This window comes from Spermophilus citellus (genome assembly GCF_964194105.1).
Source record: "Spermophilus citellus genome assembly, chromosome: 4".
Lineage (NCBI taxonomy): Eukaryota > Metazoa > Chordata > Mammalia > Rodentia > Sciuridae > Spermophilus > Spermophilus citellus.
Genome location: NC_138185.1, coordinates 103,807,152 through 103,829,682, shown reverse-complemented (window position 1 = coordinate 103,829,682; position 22,531 = coordinate 103,807,152). Strand labels below are relative to the sequence as shown.

General features: G+C 46.6%; 1 protein-coding gene across 3 annotated transcripts in view; it reads left to right on the top strand.

The window, feature by feature from the left end:
- Positions 1 to 4,447: 4,447 nt before the first annotated feature.
- ACSBG1 (acyl-CoA synthetase bubblegum family member 1) overlaps positions 4,448 to 22,531 on the top strand; it is a gene marked incomplete at its 5' end in the record, with an annotated part of 56,271 nt that continues 38,187 nt past the window's right edge. The window contains one exon of one of the 3 annotated variants that reach the window (XM_081293124.1): positions 4,448 to 4,587. In XM_081293124.1, coding sequence (XP_081149250.1) covers positions 4,457 to 4,587 — 131 coding nt within the window. Of the gene's footprint in view, positions 4,588 to 22,042; positions 22,093 to 22,531 lie in introns of those variants that run through there. The other 2 variants (XM_081293123.1, XM_081293122.1) reach the window with 2 other exon arrangements.

The following is a 22,531-nucleotide window of genomic DNA, read 5'->3' as shown; positions in this document are numbered from 1 at the left end:
GATGGGAACGGGAATGGAGAAAAATAAAGAGAAAGTGGTAGGAGAGCTAGGTGGGTATGGTTCTTAGACTGGTCAAGGAAGGTGACATTTAGGTAAAGACTGAAGGAAATGAAGGAGTGAGTCTGCAGATACACGTGGAAGTGTGCCCTAGGCAGAGGGGGGCCACCAAAAGAAAGGCCCAGAGGCAGGAGTGTGCCTGTGAGTTTGAGGAGCAGCAAGGATGTAGTGTAGCTGCAGGGGGGCCACTTTGGAGGGGCTGAGGGTGGGGCCAGATTGCAGAAGGCAGTAGCCCAAGCAAGGACTTCAGCTGTTATTCAGAGAAGGCAAACTTCTGGAAGCTTCTGGCAGAGGAACAGTGTGATAACAGACCTGAATTCTAAGAGGTCCTTTGTGGCCTCATCCCTGCAAAAGGGTCCAGGGCCCCAGTCTGTTCTGGTGGTTCACACAGGCCCAGGGCTATGAAAGCCAGTCTTTCGTGGCTGAAGGTGGGCAAGGACTCAACCCTCAGCATGCACTGTCCTCTGAGCTGATCCTTTTCTGGCTTTTCAAGGACTTCTCATTTCCCCTTGCCCTATGTGGCTCATTTTCCACTTCAATTCACACCCCACCCTCCCTCTCCTATCTCAAGCCCCATCTTAACTAATCCTCATCTAATGGTTGGAAGAAAATCAGGCTTGGCATGCCCATTTGTCACCAGAGTCTTCTGGTCCTGACTAAAGGAGAGCCAACAAATCAGGTCCAACCACTTGCCCCAAAAAACAAACAGGAAAGGTAATAGTGAAGATCATGGAAGGAACTTTAATCAGTGCAGCGGCACCAGGAAGACAACAGGACCCTTGTCCTTACCCTGTCTTTGAGGGGTTGGCAATGACTTTGAGGTTTTATTGAAAGGAAATCTAAGATAAGGAAGGAAGAAGGCAAGGGATGGAGGCTTTGCACACCTGGCGAAGGAGGTGATCTTGATCAGGTGTGGTCTGTCCACTAGCTCAGATTAGTCAGTGGGGGAGGGGACCTTGTCTCCAATAAGAAAGTTGCTCCTGGCCAAAAGTGTTGCTGTTGCTTGGGGGTAGCTTCAATTGTCACAAGATATTTATCTATCAGACCTTATTCTGGAATCCAGGGTGCCTCAGAACAAAGCAGATGGATATAAAAGGAAGGCAAAAGTGCCAAATCTTTAATCCTACTTTTAGCTACCCACCGGACATTTCCAGGCAAAAGTGGAGTCTAAGTCCCTGTTATACATTTGCTTCACCCCAAGTTAGGCCAGCTATTTCTGGTCATAATTTTTTCTGCCTTGGTGTGGAGTAGAGAGGACTTAGGACTCCTTGGAGTGCCAATGGGAAGGAAGGAGGCAGAGAGGGTGGCTGAAAACCACGTGTGACAATGCTACAGAGAGCCCATCCCAGCAGGTGGCTCAGTCCAGACACCTTCTCAATCTTCTGTTCAGTCCTCACCCACAACTTCAGCCCACCCTCACAATGACAAACCTCAGGTTCAGAAAGGTAGGGTCCCTTGCCCAAGGTCGTTCCATTCATAAACCAAAGAGGTAGGAGGTGAACTCAGGTCTGTGGGGATCTGTAGGAAGGACACTTATGTTCTGCTCAAAGCCAGAGTGGGCTGGGAGAAGACAGAAGCTGCAGTTATGAGGACAAGGCCAGATCAGCCAGCAGGGACGGAGCAAGAGGAACACACCCCCACCTCTCCTTCTAGCCACCTTCTGCTCTCCTGCTGCCACCCCACATTGGCCTAACTCAGCCAGGAGCCCGAGGCCTGTTTTCTGGTGAGGAGACCCTCATATGGGTCTGCTCCAGGGGCAGAGCCAGAGGAGAGGGTGTGAGGGACTCTGGGCCAACAGAAAAACCAGCAAGTTATTTATATTTACCTTCCAAAAAGAAATTCACCATCTTTAAAGTCAGCTAAACCAGACTCCCCCATTCCCTATCATTTTTGGCACCATGACCCAGCATTGACCTTTTGTTGAGATAGATGCACCCTTTGTCCTGGTCCCCGGGTGACTGCTGAGAATCTTGTTCCCAAGCCTCTGTTGCCAGCGTGCCAATTCTCTCCTCAACTACCTGTCTTCTGTGGCCTTACTGGGCACTCTGTGGCCTTGTCACTTTCTTGGGTGATCTAGGGTCCTCACTACCCTCACATCACACTGACCTTGAAGATCTACCCAAGGGAGGTCTTCTCCAGAGCCGCTTGGGTCTTTCTGCCCTTTCAACTTTCCCCTTGCCAGTTCCCAGGATCTGTAGGAATCTGAGGGTTGCCGGCAGAAGAACTTGTTCTGCCTTATCACATAGCTTCCCTGGCTTTCATCTTGACCAAGGCTTCTGAAAAGCCAGGAATTCAACATCCTTTTCCCTCTGATTCAGCTGCCTCTCACATGGTGGCACACTGGCCTATCACTCATCTTGATGGTTCTCTTGGTATAACCATGGCTCATGGGCAAATCTCTCTCCATCATCTCCTCCTGTCCAGTTGGAACTGGGAGTCACTTTGGCCAGATTCCAGGCCTCCACCCTTGTGACCCAAACAGTTTAAAAGGAGGCCCAGAGAGGGCCAGGGACCTTCCCAAGGTTGCAGGGAAGGTGTAGTGGTCTATGCAAGACTCAGGTCTCAAAGCAGACCCCAGGCCTCCTGTGCAGCCCACCTCTCCCAGCCCCTGAGCTGGAGGCTGGGCACCCAAGGAGGGCCCCTAGCTCCTGCTGTCTAGGAGCCCAGACTGGGGGAGGCAGCATTCAGGGGTCTGAGGTTTGTACCTTGAATTTTCTCAGACACAGTCCAGCTTTTTCTCAATCACTTGCCTTCCCCTGTTAAGACAGCACACTGTAACCCAGGTAGACTCACTGACCCTCTTGAGGATATCTTAGAGGAATCCCCATGGACATTTCTTGTACACAGTTGAATTGTGTGTCCCCAAAATTTACATTCACTCAAAACCTCAGAATATAACCTAATTTAGAAATAGGGTCTTTGCAGATGAAAGTAGTCAAGATGGGGTCATGCGGGATGGTGTTCCCTTGTCCAATGACTGGTGTCCTCACAAGAAGAGAAAACAGAGACCTAGACCCACAGAGGGAAGACAGACATGTAAAGAGAGAGGCAGAGACTGGAGTGATGCCTCTATAAGCCAAGGAAGACTACTGGTTGCTAGGGGCCACCAGAAGTTAGGAGAAGCAAGGAAAGAATCTTCTCTAGAGCTTTGCGGGAAGCCTGGCCCTGCTCACCCTGCTCACGTTTTCTTCTCTTTTTCTTTCTTCCTTTCTTTTCTTTTCTTTCTTTCTTTCTTTTTTTTTTCTTTTTTCTTTTCTTTTTTTTTTTGTACCAGAGATTGAACCAAGGGGTATTTACCCACTGGGCTATATCCCCACCCCTTTTTAATATTTTATTAAGAGACAGGGTCTTGCTGAGTTATTCAGGGCCTCAACTAACTTGCTGAGGCTGGCTTTGAATTCACAATCCTCCTGCCTCAGCCTCTTGAGTTGCTGGGAATATAGGTGTGAGCCACCACACCTGGGCTTCTGCTCACATTTTGATTTCAGGCTTCTGGTCTCCAGAACTGTGAGAGAATATATTTTGGTGGTGTTAAGCCATCGTGTTTGGTATGGCAGACATAGGAACTAATGCGCAGTTAATCTTAGAGGGGAGATTTCTGGTATTCAGAGAAAGCCCCTGTCCTACATGAATTTCTCACATGTATTTATGGCTGCCTAAAAACCTGCTGTTAGCATTCCTCCTTCTCTTAGCTGAAGAGGCAGAACCATGTTTGTATTCAGGTGTCACTGGGTGGTCATACCCCCGGGGTCTCTTCTCTCCTGTCTGCTTTAGTGCAAATGCTTCTGAGAACTCCATGACAGCCCTTGGTGTTGGTGATGTCACTTTCCTCCCCCAATCTGGGCTCCCAGAGAGCCGGAGCTATGGACCTTCCTTGGGTGTCCAGTCTCCAGCTCAGGGGCTGGGAGAGGTGGGCTGAGAAGCAAAACCCCCCCCCCCCAGGGGTATACTGGGCTCCCAGGAAGCTGAGGTGGCAGTGTGGGCACCAGGGTACACAGACACCCCAGGCTCAGTGTCTGGTTTTGTTCTGAGAACCCTTTGCTCCAAAGTGGCCCTTTTAAAGCCAGTGAGAAGGTTTTCTGGGGGCGCCCAGAAGCCCAGAGCCCATTGGCCAGACCTCCTGGGAGAACGGGGCAGATTTGCATCAAAAAGAACACTGGCTTCATTGAAATTCTCCTCATCCTGAGTGAAACAAAACCACCAAGAAAAAGAGAGTTTTAGTCCTGAACAACTTTGCTGTTGAGGAGCATTCTGAGCTTCTAAAAATAGAGAGGAAATGGGCCCCTTTGGGTGACTCCAGGCCCCGCCTCCTCTGCCCCCTGCCCGCCTCCACTGCCCACTCAAGGCCAACCTCCCTGTCGTGGGAGACCCAGTTCCCTTCAGCAGATGCCCACAGCAGATGCCACAGAGTTCTGGAGCCGGACATAGCTGCACCCTTAAGGACCCCAGCATGCTGGATAGCGGAGAGGTCACACAGGAGAGCCTGCAAGGCATGAGTGTGAGGACCACCCAGGACAATTTGGGAACCAGGTAAGTTGGTGGTTGGGTCTCAGTGGACCAAGACTATGGGGCCAAGTTCTAGATTCTATGCTGCTGTGTGATCCTGGGCAAACCTCTTCTCTCTCTGAGCCTCAGATTCTTCACTTGGGAAACAATGAAAGGAAGGGTCTGGATGATGGGTGTCTAGGATGGAGTAAGCACTGGATGCAGACTCTTGTCATTTGGAGCACTATTTAGTGTGTCTGCTCCCCTAGTGGCAAAGAACAGTTCAACTGAGGAATGAATCACATCCCAGGGGTGTGAGCTGGGGGCTACAGTTACATGAAGAAAGAATTTTTAGTCAATAAAAATGTCTCCATGTCTTCTTAGGGGAACTTTGGCATGTGGGGTCAGTGAGGGAGAAGTTGTTCAGGGAGGAGCCAGAGGTTTCCACTCCAGTGTGCTGTGTGACCTTGGCAAGTCCCTGAGCCTCTCTAGGCTGCGATTTCACTGTCAGTACTTAAGTGCGGTGGCTGAAGTTTCCCTGAAGTTTTCCCTTCCAAGTTGTATGTCCTACTGATCTGCAATGCCAAGGAAGTGGATTCACTTTGTCAGGCCTTCGCCAATGCCCACTCTGGCCCATGCCCTGTCAATCGCAGGAGTGGGGGGATCCTGAGAAGACAGGACATAGTCCCAGCCCCAGGACTCTCCAGCCCAGCAGTAGGGAGAAAGGAATTCCAGGGCCACACAGATCTGAGACCTGTGTCTAGGGGAGGAGGGTGAGAAGCCTCTATCTAGGGGTGCTTGAGATACGCCTTGAGTGGCCAAGAGGACCTGGACTATCAGAGAAGAGATGAAGAGCAGCAGGCAGGAGAACACCACAGCAATGGAAGACCCGGAGGCTGGAGATGGGAGAGCGATGGGTGGCTGGAGGGTAGAACAGAGCAAGCGCCAGGATCTGAGTTCTCGGTGGTAATGGGGAGAAACTACTACCAGTGTTTGAGCTACAAGAATGTGGTCTCTGTTCTCAGGGGGTACGAGAAAGGCAGGTGGGGTAGAAAGGGAGTGAAAGTTGACGCGTCATCAGAAACAGGCCCTAGCAAGGGCAGGCTGCCTGGGTCTCTGGACAACCTCCCCAAGCCAGCAAGGACTCCTGTCTCCCAGAGGAGAGACACCTGCAAGGCCTCCAAGAGCCCAGGACCAGCCCTTCCCTGGACATGGACCAGTTGCACAGAGAGGCAAGAGCCCCTGGAGGAAAGCTGACTTCCTCGGCCAGGGGTGGCTGAATCTCTCTGGGCACTGATTGTCTTCCACATCCTTCTCTCTGGGGGTCATGGGCTCAGAGAGAGCCTGGCTTACCCACCCCACCAGATGCTCCCACGCATGCTTCAAAATCTCAGTCCTTGAATATAACAAGGCTGCTTTCTCTTCTCAAGGTTCCCTGAAGAAGGAACCTTGAGAACGAGGGGCCACAGGGAGGTCAGGAACACAGTGTTTTTTGTTTGATTTGGTACCTAGGATTGAGCCCAGGGGCGCTTAACTACTGAGCCACATTCCCAACCCTTTTTGTTTTTTATTTTGAGATAGGGTTTCACTAAGTTGCTCAGAGCCTTGCTAAATTGCTGAGGCTGGCTTTGAACTTGCAATCGTCCTGCCTGGGCTGCCTGAGCTGCTGGGATTACAGGATTGCTCCGTTGTGCCCAGCTCTTTGAGTGGTTTTTGAGGCTCATGTGCAGAAGAGTGGCACCTGATAAGGGCTGGCCCCTCCTGGGGAAGGCCAGGCACTTGGGCTCCCAGACCCCCAGGGAGAAGGATGTGGAAGACAACCAGAGGTCTAGGACAGTTTTGCAAATCTCACTAAAGGAACGTGGACAAACCTGGGACAGAGCCCAGCCTGGGGCAGGAAGGACTCCCTTAAGCCAGGGTAAATAGGTTCAGGACCCAGTGAGGGAAGAGAAGGGCTGAAGAGCCCAGGTTGGAATAAGAATTCTACTACTTTCTTACCGAGTGACTTTGGGTACGTTGCTGAACCCTTTTGAGCCTTAATATCACCTTCTGCAAATGCAAGTAAAAGGCTTGACCTCCATGAAAGAGGAAAGGTTGAATGGACTGTATCCACTAGCGAATATTAAAGTGCTTCCAAAAACTTGTCACAGGCCTGGTAACCCCTGGAGCACCTCCCAGCTCTCTTAGCAAAAGGCTGGAAGGCACATACCTTGGTTCCAGTTCCAGTTCTGCTCCTGACCTGGGCAAGACACCCTCCTGACCTACTCTGTGACCCTGGGCAAGACACCCTCTCTGAGCCTTAGTTCCTCCACCTGTTAGTCAATGGGGCAGATAAACTTGCTCTGCCAGCCCTGCAGAGTTACTGCAAGGAAAGGACGCTGAACCCTCGTTAAGCATCACTCTAAGGTCAGAGGCACTTGCTGCTGCATCTGCTGTGATACTTTCGCTTCCTCTGCCCCTGCAGGCCAAGTGTAGCAGCTAGGCTCCATCCCAGGCCTGCCTGTATGTAGCTAGAGTCAGATGCATCTGGGGAAAGGTGAGCCTGCATCCTCCAACAGCCTGAGAGGGACTTAGCTCCCATTCCTTCCCCCAGCACTTCAGAGCAGGAGGCTGGAGGTAGAGAAGGGAGTCTGGGAGCCAGAGGAGGATCTCTACCTTGGCCTGACCCATGTGAATTTCCTTTTGTGCCATCCCAGTTGCAGGGCTGGGAATGGGAGGGGCTCCAGAGAGAGGCAGACAGGCCAGAGCCAAGAGAGGCAGTACCTGCTGGGCCCCAGCTGGACCCATCTGGCACAGCTCAATCTGTGTTCTGTGCTCTTTGAGGCCTACCCATCAGGGACACTTGTTGACCTTGGCTTGGGTCTTGGGCCTGTTAAGTCCTTTGTACTGAGCCTGGAGAAGCACAAGATGGAGGAAAGTCTTTGAAGGAAATTGAAAAGAGGACAGTACATCCGGGGTTTGAAAGATTATGGATGCCCAGAATGGCAGGCGGGGGGCACTGTGCTGGCTGAAGCTGTGCTATGGAGGAGTCATAGGTGATCACCAGACCAGAGAGGTTGGGTCTCTCTAGTCCTGGGTCTAGAGATGCTAGTGTGCCCAAGCTAAGGGCAGCGAGGCATGAGGATAGCCGGGGCCTGATGAAGAAGCTTAGAGAAGGAGTGGAAGCAGCAGAGCCTGGGAGAGCCTGATCTGGGGGGGCTCATAGTGGTGAGTGCAGTGCAGGCTAGACTTGGGGTGGGCTGGAGGCTGGAAGCCAGGAGATGGGAGCCCCAGGGTCTTGCCTGGCTCAGGAAAGGATGACAGGCTCTGAACTGACCTACTCACCAGGGCTGCCTGCCGCCTGTCCCAACCTGCCTGCTAAAGACCAAGAGCTCAGAATGTGGGACACTCACAGGAGGCTGCTGCAAGCCCAGCGAGCAAGGCCCTTCTCACTGGCAAAACCCTCCAAGGACGACAGAGTGAGCTCCCAGTCTCAGGAGTGTGCTATCCCAGGAGGAACAAGCATAATGAAAATGTATCCAAAAGGATATAGCTACTCCGATGGAACATGGAATACCAGGACCTTCTAGTTCTGGAATTCTTTCCCACTCCCACAACCCATTTTCCCAAGTTATATGAACATGATTGGCTTTTTTTCTTCATTATTTATTATCTTCATTGTTTTCTGTTTTCCTAAGAATAATACATTCATGTATTCAAAATTATTTATTGTTGAATAGGCAGGTACTGTGCTAAGCACTGGTGAGTATCATAGAACATCAAGCAAATTCCTGCCATGAAGGGTTTTCAGACTTGCAGAGAAGACAGACATTCACAAATAATTATACAGCTATCTGTTTAACTACAATTGTGATAGGTACTATGAAGGATTAAAAATATGTGGAGAAAATGTAATCGATATTACTGAATTATATAAGTAAAATGGTTAAAATGACAACTATTGTTATATATATATTACAATAAAAAATTTTTTTAAATGTTGGAATTTTTAAAAAAAATTATGGATGGAATCTAACAGAGATCTGACTTAGTCTTGGGAGTTAAAGAAAACTTCCCTAAGAAGGCAACATTTAAACTGAGACCTGAAAGATACATAGGGTACTGGGGGCGGGGGGAGTTTCGTAGGGAGAAAAAAAGCCCATCATGTATAAAGGCTCTGAGGTGGGAAGGAGCTTGTAGTATCTAAGAAACTAAAAGCCCATTCTAGCAAGGTGTGGTGACACATGTCTGTAATCCCAGGAACTTGGGACACTGAGGCAGGAGGATTGCAAGTTTGAGGCCAGGCTGGGCAACTTAGTGAGACTCTTTCTGAAAATAAAAAATAAAAAGGGCTGGGGATGTAGCTCAGAGGTAGAATGTCCCTGGGTTCAATCGAAAGAAAGAAAGAAAGACAGAGAGAGAGAGAGAGAGAGAGAGAGAGAGAGAGAAGTAAAAGGCTTGTGGCCACAGGACAGATTTGGAACTATAAGAGCGACAGGAAGGTGAGTTGCTGGGGTCAAGAGTGCCAGAATAAAGACCTGGGCAAAACCGGAAGTCAGAGTTCCTGGGGCAAACTAGCCTGGGTTCCAGACATCTGAATAGATCTGGATGTCTTAAGGATACACACCAACCCAGGCTGGTTCCAGGTCCTTACAGGGCTGCCCGGTTGTTGTCCAGGGGCAGCAAAACCCAAGTTTGCCTGGAGTCAGGATGCTAGACCTAAGCACTTTGTCCCCAGGCAAGCCCCTCTGAGTGGCAGACTCCAGGCCAGTGGGGTGTTTTAGGTCACAAAGTCCAAATCACTCTTTTACAACATCCACTTATTATCAATCTCTGACTTGAATCCCTTCAGGGAAGAGGAGCTTGCTACCTACTTTTTCACACACACACACACACACACACAATAAAAAATAAAAACCAGTTTCATCTGGGGAATGGGTGGTGGGAGGAAGTTCTGTCTCACACTGGGTCCTGGCTCTGACTCCTTTCAAAAGAGGCTGTGAAGAACACTCCAGACAGGACTGGGAAGGTGCTTAGGAAATGGAAAGGGTCACCGGCCATGTGAAGGATGTCTGGGGCCTTGTTCACACTCTGGCCCCAAGGGGCTGTGTGAACTATGAACTCACATTTGCAGAGCTTACATCTGTAAAATGTAATGAATGGATTGTGGAGTTTTTATTCACAGAGTCCAATTTTTCATACAATGAAATGTACATATATTAAGGGTATTATTTGATGACTTTTGAGAAATGTATATATCCATGTAACCAAAACTGCAATTGAAATATGGAACATTTTCATCACCCCAGAAAGCTCCTTCATGTCTACCCCCTTCTCCCATGAGCAGCCACTCTTTTGAACAGCCACTATTCTGGCTGTTCTTAAACATCACATGAATGGGATTGTAGAGAATGCACTTTTCTGGTCTGAATCCTTTCACTCATTTGTGAGAGTCATCCATATTGCTGAATGTTTCAATAGTCCATTATTTTGCACACCCACTGCTACCTTCTTTTTTTAAAATATTTTTTTTAGTTGTAGATGGACACAATATCTTTATTTTATTTATTTATTTTTATGTGATGCTGAGGATCAAACCCAGTACCTCAAGCATGTGAGGCAAGTACTCTACCACTGAGCCACAACCCCAGCCCCTCCCCCTGCTACCTTCTTGCAAGAATATGTGTGGTTGCATTTAGGCCCCACTTGGATAGTACGGGATAAACTTTCTTCCCCCTTAATCACATCTGCAAAATTCTCTCTTCTCTCCCTTATAAGGCCATATTCATAGGCCCCCAGAGATTAGGATGTGGATATATTGAGGTATATTTTCAACTTACATACTGGCTATGACTGGATACCTTAGTTCTCCGCCAGTGAGCCTCCCCAAAAGCTGCTGGAGTCCTTCCAACATGGCAGCTTGTGATGGGTCTAGGGCCACCTAAGACTCTTCCTTATTCAATGGCTGGTGCCTGAGCTGAGAAGACTTAATAAATTGGGACCTATACCAGCTGGGGCTCCTTGACAACTCTATTTCTATGTGGTTTTTCCTTATGATTTCCAATTTCATGCCTTCCAGGTAGATGGACTTCTGACAAGGTGGGTCAGGAATCCAAAACAGTTGGTGTGTGGGGGGGTGCTGGGGTTGTGGCTCAGTGGTAGAGCGCTCGCCTAGCACATGCAAGGCCCTGGGTTTGATCCTCAGCACCACATAAAAATAAATAAATAAAATAAAGGTATTTTTTTAAAAAGGAATCCAAAACTCTGTGATCTAAGAGAGTCAGGAAGAAACATATATCACTTTTTATAAGTAGCATTGGAAATCATATAGTGTTACTTCTTCCACATTGTACTTTTTAGAAACCAGTCCTGGCTGGGTGTGATGGTGCATACCTGAAATCCCAGCTACTCAGGACACTGAGGCAGGAGGATCATAAGTTCAAGGCCAGCCTGGGAAACTTAGAGAAACCCTGTCTCAAAAATTAAATAAATAAATGTAAAGTGCTGGGGGTATAGCTTAGTGGTAGAGCTTGCCTATGTTCAATCCCCAGGTCTGGAAAAGGAAGGAAGGAAGGAAGGAAGGAAGGAAGGAAGGAAGGAAGGAAGGAAGGAAGGAGAGAGAGAAGAGAGAGGCCAGGCATGGTGGCACACACCTGTAATCCCAGCAGCTATGGAGGCTGAGGTAGGAGGATCAAAAGTTCAAAGCCAGCCTCAGCAACTTATTGAGGCCCTAAGTAACTTATTGAGACCCTATCTCAAAATAAAGAAAAAATAAAAAGAGCTGGGGATGTGGCTCAGTTGTTAAGCTCCCATGGGTTCAATCCCTGGTACCCAAAAATATATGTGTGTGTATATGTATATTATACCATTTGATATAATCTCGTTAGGTCACTATGGCTTGATTCAGTTTTTTTAAAATATAACAGTTTTATTGAGATATAATTCACACATCATAAAATTCACCCATTTAAAAAGTCTACAATTTAATATTTTTTAGTATATTCACAGAGTTATACAACCATCACTTTTTATCTTTGTGTTACTGGGGCTGGAACCCAGAGCCTATGCATGCTAGGCAAGCACTCTGCCACTGAGCTACACCCCAATCCCCATAAACAATTTTAGAACATTTTCATCATCCCCTAAAGAAACCCTATACCCATTAGCAATCACTTCCCATTTCCCTTCGACTTCCCTAGCCCTAGGAAACCATACATTTACTTTTTTCCCCCCTTGCTATACTGGGGATTGAATCCAGGGGCTCTCTACCACTCACCTATACCTCAGTCCTTTTAAAAAAAATTGTTCTTTTTAGATATACATAACAGTAGAGTATACCGTGATATATTACATATATGGAATATGACGTCTTCTAATAAGGGTCCCATTCTTGTGGTTGTACATGACGTAGAGTTTCACTGGTTCTTGTATTCATATATGAACATAGGAAAGTTATATTCAATTCATTCCACTGTCTTTCCTATTCCTATCCCCCTCCCTTCCCTTCATTCCCCTTTGTCTAATCCAGTGAATTTCTATTCTTCCCCTTCCTACCCTCCCTTGTTGTGGATTAGCATCCATGTATCAGAGAGAACATTTGGCCTATGAACATTTGGCTTATTTTAATCAGCACGATATTCTCCAATTCCATCCATTTGCCGCTGAATGCCATAATTTCATTCATCTCTATGGCTGTGTATATATACCACATTTTCTTTATCCATTCATCTGTTGAAGGACATCCAGGTTGGTTCCACAGCTTTTGTGAATTGAGCTGCTATAAGCACTGATGTGGCTGTGTCACTCTAGTAAGCTGATTTTAAGTCCTTTTAGTATAGACCTAGGAGTGACATAACTGGGTCAAATGGTGGTTCCATTCCAAGTTTTCTTTTTTTTATATATTTTTTTGATCCTTTGTGTTTACTTTCTTTTTTTATTGATTATTTAAAGCATTACATAGCTCATGATATATCATCTTTCATACATTTGACTCAAATTGTCCCATTTTCACCCCAAATACAGATTGCAGAATCACATCTGTTACATATTCACATTTTTACATAATGCCATATTAGTGACTGTTGTATTCTGCTACCTTTCCTAACCCCTACTATCCCCCCTCCCCTCCCCTCCCCTCCCATCTTCCCTCTCTACCTCCCCTGCTGTTGTTCAATTCTCTCCCTTTTTTTCCCTCCCCCTTGCCCCTCATAACCTCTTATAATTCTATGTATCATTGAAGGTCTCCTACTATTTCCATGTGCTTTCCCTTCTCTCTCCGTTTCTCTCCCCCCATTTGTCTTTGTTTACTGTAGTCTTTTCCTCATGCTCTTCCTTCCTGTTCTGTTCTTAGTTGTTCTCTTTATATCAAAGCAGACATTTGGCATTTGTTTTTTAGGGTTTGGCTAGCTTCGCTTAGCATAATCTGCTCTAATGCCATCCATTTCCCTGCAAATTCTATGATTTTGTCATTTCTTAGTGCTGCATAATACTCCATTGTGTATAGATGCCACATTTTTTTTTATCCATTCATCTATTGAGGGGCATCTAGATTGGTTCCACAGTCTAGCTATTGTGAATTGTGCCGCTATAATCATTGATGCAGCTGTATCCCTATAGAGCGCTTTTTTAAGGTCCTCAGGGAATAGTCCGAGAAGTGCGATAGCTGGGTCAAATGGTGGATCCATTCCCAGCTTTCCCAGGCCATTCCAAGTTTTCTAAGGAATCTCCATACTGCTTTGCCAGTCCTTTTTATTTATTTATTTATTTATTTATTTATTTATTTATTTAATTTTGAGACAGGTCTCACCAAGTTGCCCAGTCTGGCCTTGAACTTGTGCTCCTCTTGCCTCAGCCTCCTGAATAGCTGGGATTACAAGCATGTGCCACCATTCCTGGCTTTACATTTTATCTTTATAGATTTACCTCTTCTGGACATTTCATTTAAATGGACTGATATAAAATATGATCTATTGTGGCTGAATTCTTTCACTTAGCATAATGTTTTCCCAATTCATCCATCTTGTAGCTTGTGGCAATACTTCATTTCTTTTATGGCTGAATAATATTCCATTACATAGCATGTTTTGTTTACCTTTCATCAGTTGGTGGACACTTGGGTTGTTTTCATGTTTGGGCTATTCTAAGTATTGCTGCTATCGACATTATTATTAGACATCTGTTTCCATTTTTCTTGGTATATGCCTAGGAGCCAAATTGCTGGGTCATATGGTAATTCAAGGCATAACCTTTTGAGGAACTGACAGCTTGTCTTCCAAAGCAGCTACACTCCCACTGGTAATGTATGAAGGTTCTAATTTCTCCACACCTTGGATAACACTATTATCCTTTTAATTACAGCACTCCTAGCAGGTATGAAGTGTCTCTGATGCAGTTTCAATTTGTTATTTCCTGATGGCTGATGATATTGAGCAACTTTTAAAGTACTTATTGTCTATATGAATATCTTCTAGGGAGAAGTGTCCATGCAAATCCTTTCCCCAGTTTTAATTGGATTATTTGTCTTGTTTATTATTATTATTACTGAATTGCAAGCGTCCTTTATGTACCCTAAATATCATTCCCTTGTCATATATCCACTTTGCAAGTATTTTCTTGGCTGACTTTTCATGGTATCTGTGTGAGTGTGTGTGTGTGTGTGTGTGTGTGTGTGTGTGTGTGTTACTAGAGACTGGACTGAACCCCGTGACACTCTACCACTGAGCTATACCCCCAGCCCTTTTTTTAAATTAGTTTTTTTATTTTTTTAGTTTTGGGTGGACACAATATCTTTCTTTTATATTTATGTGGTGCTGAGGATCGAACCCAGTGCCTCATGCATGCTAGGCGAGCACTCTACCACTGAGCCACGGCCCCAGCCCACCCCCAGCCCTTTTTATTTTTTATTTTGAGACAAGATCTCACTAAGTTTGTAAGGCTGGCCTTGAATATACAATCCTTCTCCCTCAGCCTCCTAAATTGCTGGGATTACAGGTGTGTACCATAGCACTTGGTACTTTTCACATTCTTTATGGTACCCTTTGAAGTATATATGGTTTTATTTTTGATGAGGTCTAATTTATCTGTTTTTCTTTTATTGCTTGCACTTTGGTGTTATTTCTAAGAAGTCTTTGCTTAACTCAAGGTCACAAAAATTTATTTATAATTTCTTCTAATACTTTTACAGTTTTAGCTCTTACATTTAGATCTTTGTTAGCTTTTGAATTATTTTTTGTGTAAGGTGTGAGGAAGGACTCCCAACTTCATTTTTTGGCTTTTGGTTATTCAGTTGCCCCCACCTGTTGAAAAGACTTTCCTTCTCCATTGGATTGTCTTGCCATCCCTGTTGAAAATTAATTCACTGTAAATTTGAACTGATTTCTGCTTTTCTCATTCCATTCCACTCATCTATATGTCTACTCTTATGCTGGTACCTCTTTGCTTTGATTATTTCTGGTTTGCATTTTGTTTTGAAATCCTCCAACTTTGTTCTTTTTCAAGATTGTTTTGGCTATTCTAGGTTTCTTGAATTTTCAGACTAGCTTGTCCAGTTTTGCAAAAAGCCAGCTGGGATTTTGATAGAAATTGTATTGACCTATAGATCATTTGGGGGGATATTACCATCTTAACAATATTAACTTTCTTGATCCTTATATATCTTTCCATTCACTTAATTTTTAAAACTTCAGGGTGGGTGCAGTGGTGCATACCTATAATTCAGCTAATCTGGAGGTCAAGATAGGAGGATAGCAAGTTTGAGACTAACCTCCACAATTTAGTGGGATCCTATGTCAAAATAACTGGATTCAAGACTGGAGATGTAGCTCAGTAGTAGAGCACTTGCCTAGCATGCATGAAGCCCTGGGTTCAAGCCCCAGTACTATAAAAGAAAAAAAAAGTAAAAATAACTGAGTCCAATCCCCAGTACCACAAAAAGAACATAAAATCTTTGATTTCTTTCAGCAATGTTTTGTTATGCTCAATTTTAAAATAATTTTTCTTTCTACTCTAATTTAGGTTAAATAATTTCTATCATTTTGCCTTCAATCTCACTAACACTTTCTTTTTTTCAGCTTTCAATATGAAATCAACCCCATCTAGTGAAGTTTTCATTTCAGAGATTATACTTTACTTATACTTCCATTTTTATAATAAGATTCTCCTTTTATTCACCTATGTCTAGTTTTTCCTTTAATTCTCAAACTTGTATTAATAACTGCTTCAAAGTCCTTGTGCTGCCAGGCTTGGTGGCACATGCCTATAATCCCAGTGGCTTGGGAGGTTGAGGCAGGAGGATCACAAGTTCAAAGCCAATCTCAGCAACTTAACAAGGCCCTAAGTAACTCAGTGAGACCCTGAGTTAAATAAAATATTTAAAAAGGATGTGGCACAGTGGTTAAGTGCCCCTGGGTTTAATCCCCAGTACCTGTCCCCCCACAAAAAAAATCCTTATGCTTATTCCAACATCTGTGTCATAGAAAGATTTGCTTCTTTGTGTTAACTGCTTTTTTTCCTCAGTTTTGGTTCATAGTTTCAAAATTTTCAGCTGTCTAGTCATTTTTTGTTGTATGCTGATATCATGAATGATATCAGGACTACACTGATGTGAAGAATTTTAAAATACATGCACATTGCAGGGCATGATGGTTGGTACATGGCTGTTTTTCCAGTGACTCGGGAGGCTTAGGCAGGAGGATTGCAAATTTGAAACCAACCTCAGCAATGTAGTGAGACCCTCAGGAACTTAGTAAGACCCTATCTCAAAATAAAAAACAAAAGGACTGGGGATGTAGTTAAATGGTAAAGCACCCCTGAGTTCAGTCTCCAGTACTAAAAAAAACAAAACAAGGGGCTGGGGTTGTGGCTCAGTGGTAGAATGCTCGCCTAGCACATATGAGGCACTGGGTTCAAACCTCAGCATCACATAAAAATGAAATAAAGATATAAAAAAAATGTAAGAATACCTGGATTACAATGTCAATTAAAAAAAACAAAAGTGCACATTAAAATATTGCTTTAGTCACAGCGTTCTGCCTTTCTGAGTCAGTGGTTCCTAGGAAATCCCATGTTGCTGAGGCATGTGGAGAAGCTTCAGGGGATCCACAGAGCTTCACTCAACCTTGGCAGTGCAGATTGTAGCTAAGAACATGAAATCTGGAGTCAGATTCCCTGGATTGGAATCCCAGCTATCCCCATTACTAGCTGCCTAAACTTTAGCTCTTTTGGGGTGGTGGGTACCAGGATTGAACTCAGGGGCACTTAACCACTGAGCCACATCCCCAGCCTTTTTATATATTTTATTTAGAGACCAGGTCTCATTAAGTTGCTTTAGGGGCTTGCTAAATTGCTGAGGCTGGGTTTGAATTTGCCATCCTCCTGCCTTAGCCTCCTAAGCCTCTGAGATTACAGGCACACACAACCATGTCCAGCAACCTTTGGCTCTTTACGTCATCCCTCCCTATGCTTCCATTCCCTTATACAATGGGGATCATAATCACTACCTCCTTGATAGGATTGAGATGACTAAATAAGTAAATACCATTTACTCATTTTATGTAAAGCCATTGGGATAGTGCCAGTGCTCAATAAATGTGAGTTCTCAGTTTTGAAAAAGCAAAATTACGGTGCTCTTTAGACCTGTCTCCTGCTGCTCTGTGGCCCTATCGAATGCCCTTCTCACCTGCCCTGTTCAGAGACGCCTCTCACGTGTGTAGACCAGGTGTATGGTTTTCTTCTTTACCCTCTTCTGTAGACTATGGGCTCCTCTAGAGCAGATGAGCACACTGCAGGGCACAGTGGCAGAAGCCTCACCCCACCCTGCACCATGAGGTACCTCTGGAGCCTGAGGAGTAACAGGCAGTGCTCTTCCTTCCTCTTGTCTCCCTGGAAGAAACGTGGAACGTCACCTATCATCAGAGCTGGTACTTAGACACTGTCCCCATCCACCCCCCACTTCATAGACGGGGTAACTGAGGCCCTAACAGGAAGAGGAACATGCCCAAAGCCACACTTGTGTTACTTCAAACAAACACGCTGACCAATGGGAAGATGGAGATCTTCCAGTCACCTTTGCTTTTTTTTTTTTTTTTTTTTAGTTGTTGATAGACCTTTATTTATTTATATGCAGTGCTGAGAATCAAACCCAGTGCCTCACACATGCCAGGCAAGTGCATTACCACTGAGCCCAGTCACCTTTGCTTTGGGCTGGAATTATGTCAGCTCTCAGCTTCACACTGCCTTCTCTCTGCTGATCAAACCCACCAACTGGCAATTATCTGTGTCTATCACCAATACAACTTAAGAAAATGGCTTAGTTATGACTTAATGCATGCACTTTGCCTTTACACAGCATTTTCCAAACATTTGATGGGGGAGAGTATGATAAAAAGGTCTAATGACGGGTGGTTGGAAGCAGGGGACTCTGAGATGCCTCTTTCTCTACATCTCCCCACTCCTTCCCGCCCCCTTCATACCAATCACCCAAAGGACCTGAGGCTCTTGCATATAGATGATTAGATAAGGTCATAAGCTCCGGAGCCCATCTGCCTGAGTTTGCATCCTGATTCTGCTAAGCAAAAGACCATTCCATTATCTGTACCTGTTTCCTCATAGTGAGAGTCAGAGGTGTCATTGTACATGCAAGGTGCATAGAACATCACCCAGCACCCAGGAAATGCAGGATACATGTTAGCAACCAGCTAGTATAAGTATTATTATTATTCCTGCCTGATTTCCCCAGCCCCCTGGGATTCCAGTAACACCAAATCTTCCAGCTTTGTCTCCATTTGGTACAACAGACTATCAGTCCAGGCCCCAAAATCATCAATCACAGACAGAAAACTGTGAGGCCCTTTGTCTCTGACATCTGAGGAAATGGAGTCGCAGAGAGGAGAAGGGACTTGCCCAAGATCACATGACAATCAGAGTATGAGCTAGAATCCAGAGGCCCAAGTGCCCAGAGAACTTTGTCTTGCGGCTAATCACATTGCTTGCTGACTGTTTTGGGGCTTTGTAGTAGCACTTGATGAATGATACATTTATTTCCTTAAAGCAGTCAGTGGGATTTGGCTTGAAGGGCTGGACCCGCCAGGTACTGCCAAGTGGGTTAAAAGTGAGCTGTCTAACTAGACTGCCCCACCCACCAAGGCAAGAGCCGAGGAGAAGCTGGGTGAGCCTTTGGAGGGTGAAGCTTCTCAATAAACACTCTTGTTAGGACTTCAGTGGGCCAATGTGTTCCTTCTGGTGGACCTGTGGGACATGTCTTGGACCACTGCTGCCCTACCCTGACAGTTTCTGAGAGAGACCTTGCATCCCAGAAGATGACTGCTTCAGCCCACGGCCCTGCCCCTTGTGAATCTCTGCGCCAGCCTCCCCCACTGTCCCACAGCCTCACATGGAATAATCAAAATTCACTTCTTGTCATCTGTCTCCCTTTAACTCTAATGTACCCTACCCCAACCTGGGATTGATGATCCTTCAGTGACCTTGAATGCATCTGTGTTAATTGACCTTTCATTCCATCCTCTGTAAGCTACAGCCAGCTTGCTCACCTCTATCCCTCACATAAAAAGCACTAAATCAATATTCATTGTAGGAAAAGAAGATCCTTAGGGAACTGTCAGTCTTTGGGACAGGAAGAGATCATTCCCAACTCTGGGAGCAAGAAGTTAATTAATATTTTTATTGCATAGCATATAATTATGTTTTAGAAAGCAATATCAGTCTCTAAATGCTAGTGTCCTGGGAGGTGATCAGTCAGGGCAGCTTCAGAAAGAAGCATGAGAGCTGGGGTCTCATATTGAAGCGTGTTGCTTCAAATAAACACGCCGACCAATGGGAAGATGGAGATCTTCCAGTCATCTTTGCTTTGGCCTGGAATTATGACTGCTTCCCAGAGGAAGAAGGGACTGAAGAATTAGGAGGCTCTGCCAGAGTAGGCCAGCTGGGGGGTTTTGCAAGGGGATAGAAGGGGACTTACATATTTCTCAGGTCTCCTGGCCTCAGAAGGAGGCATGTACTCGCTTTCCAACTGTTGAGGTTTCAAAATCTCATCAATTTAGAAACTACATCCACAGTGGTCATCAGGCCATCCAGGGGCTAAGGCTCTGGATATGGAATTCCTGCTAACCTTGAAGTGGAGACATTTATGCTGCCAATCTTTACCCACGACAAGCCAATCATGAACACCACTGCTCAGCCCTCCCATTTGTTACCATAATGGGGCACGATGGAGTGGTTGGATGAGTTTTATGATGGGTAAAGTTAGTGTAAAAGAGGAAGAACAATTTTACTTTGAGCTCTCCAGGACAGGGGAGAGGTCTGGATTCCTTTGAGGGTGACCCAACCAGGGTGGGTATGGATAAAATAGCTTGGGCTTCTAGAGCCCCAGGGGAATCTGAGGCAGGACGAGTCTCAGAAATGCAGGGATGAGGGCCAGGAGTGGGCTAATACTCAGGTGTCCTGAGTGGCGATAGACAGGGATCACTATGGGATTGGAATTTGTTAAAGGGCCCAATTCCTTTGAAGTAAGGTGCTAGCATTGACCTACCAGCTTCATATAGCAATCTGGGGGCTATCCACCAGGGCCACTGAACAACAATCTCCTCTCCCCATTGCTGCCTCTATGCCCTGCCCCGTGGCCTTAAAATGAGGATTTGAAATTTTCCCCAATGCCATCCTCCCCTCATCTAAACACCCACTCACCTTGGAGGCAGTTTAAGATTTGGAGTTATAGTTCCCAGGTGATAATTAAAGACAAGGTAGATGAGCCCCTCCAAGGGAGACAGGGGCCAAGCACTAGGTCACCCCTAGGGAACTCTGGAGTGGGGGGAGAGGAAGGCAGGGCCACGGGGTGAGAAGGGGCTCTCCCAGGAGCAGAGGTCCTGGTTTTAGAAAGTGCTGAAAAGGGCCGGCTGCTGTCACAAATGTCCTAGAATGTCCTGGAATGGAAAAGGAGGTGGAGGGGGCATTAGCCAAGGGCAAGATATGGGGACATTTGTTACCAGAGGTGGGGCAAGATGTAAAGATGCAAATAATAAATAAGGGGAAAAGCTAGTGATGTCTTCTTGGCTTCAGAGCCAGTGGGGGAGACCTGGGTTTAAAACACCAGCTGTGCCTCTTACTGACTGTAACAGGGAGCAAGTCTAGAGCTCTCTGGGCCTCCATTGCTTCATTTGGAAAATGGGACTACTGATAAAACCTATTTTGCAGGCCCTGGAGAGGATGCAAGCTGCCAACCACTTGACCTGGTGTGTGTCCTTAGGAGAGAGAAGTAAAAATGGCACGTGCACAAAATGTTTAGCTTCCCACCCCACCCCAGAGGCCTGGGGGTGGCTCCCAGGTGAATGGCCCAGCAGACGGAGCAATTTCTTCCAAGACTCTGCCAAGGATCGCAGCCAACAAACCACCTCCCTTACGCGCACTGGCAGGTCCCTGTCCTGCTTCCCGTCCCTCTTATGTAAGAGTCACACAGGTGGGCAGCTGGGACCTGTGCCATGTGGGTCAGAGGTATCTGAGGCCACACCTTGACAGCCACCCTAGGGCGGTCTGGGGCGGGTCCCCACTCACGCCCAGCCCCACTGCCTCATCACCCGGAACCTGGGGCACCGTGGCGACTGGCTCCCAGACTTGCCATGGCTTAGTCGTGGGAGCAAAGGGATGCCGAGCCCAGTGCCTGCCAGCCTCGAGGAGGAGGAAGGTGAGCGCCCCGGGACAGCCAGACCCCCCTGGCTCTGCTTCTGCCTTGAGTCTTCTGTGGGGTCTGCAAGCCAGAAATCAGGAGAGAGCTGCCAGAGGCCTGATTTTGAGGTAGTCCATCCAAACCAAAAGGAAGCGGCAGGTGGTGGGGGCCATGGGGTCTGCCATTCGAGGTGATAGGAGGCCAGGGTGAAATCAAGCTTGCAGATGAGGCTGTGGCTATCGGGAATGCTAGCTAGTGCCGGGGCTGGCCCATGTGGCCAGGGCCATAGGATCTGGAGGAGGCATCCCTCCTCTCTTTGGGGCTTTTAGAATAGGGGAAGGTACTTAGGCAGCACCTTCCATTGAGAATTTTCTTTGGCCTTCTAGGACATGGATTCTTTTTTTATACCCTGTGCAGAGAGGAGAGGAGAGCAGGCAAGGTAGGGAAGGGTGGTCAGAAGTCTTTGCAAAGCAGGAGTCCTAGAAATTTGATTTATTGGTGAGTGACTGGCCTTCTGGGAGGCCAGAGCCCCAAGGCAGCCACCTCCTGTGAGGTGTACCTTGTTGTCAGCCTGATCCTACAAACATGTGGGCTTGTGAGGCAGTAAATTAGAGCCAGGTGCCAGCCTCAGGAGCAGTGAATCATGTCCTGAAAGGAGGGCAAGTACCCCTCTCCCAGCCAGGCCTGGGCCGTGACTCACACAGTGTCTCTATTGCAGGGCAGTTTGGTGGCGCTGGGCCTCTCTGGGGCTCCCGTGGCTCTCCCCAGGGGACGCCGGGGGACATTCTCTGAGGTCCTTGCTCTCTCCCGGGTGAGCTTGAGGGCTGCAGCTGCCCCACAGGGATCATGCCAGAGGTGCTTCTGTTCAGGTCTGCCAGCTCCATCCTGAGGACTGTGTAAGAAATAAGGGTCCCTCCTCCCTCCCGCCTCCCAGCCCCCACCCTGTCGGCCAGGAGGAAGTTTTGGCATAGCTGCTGGACCTCCAGACCGGGGTTTGGGATTTTTAACCTCATTCAGTCACCTCCCCATTTCACTGAGAATTTTCTTCTCATTCCTTAAAAAGGTCCATGAGCACCCACCAGTGACAACGAGAGCACCCTGTGCACTAAACACTTTTACTTTTCAGGTATCACCTCATCTCCTCAATCTAGTTAGAAAATCAAGGCTCAGAGAGGTGCAGTGACTTGGCCACAGTCACACAGCTAATAAAGTGAGTTGAACCCAGGCAGACAGAGAGGCTGGGGTGAACTGCAATCCCAGGTTGTTTCAAGAAAACATTTATTGAGTACCTACTCCATATAGAGCCATGGTGTGGCTGCTGAGAACTGAATGGGA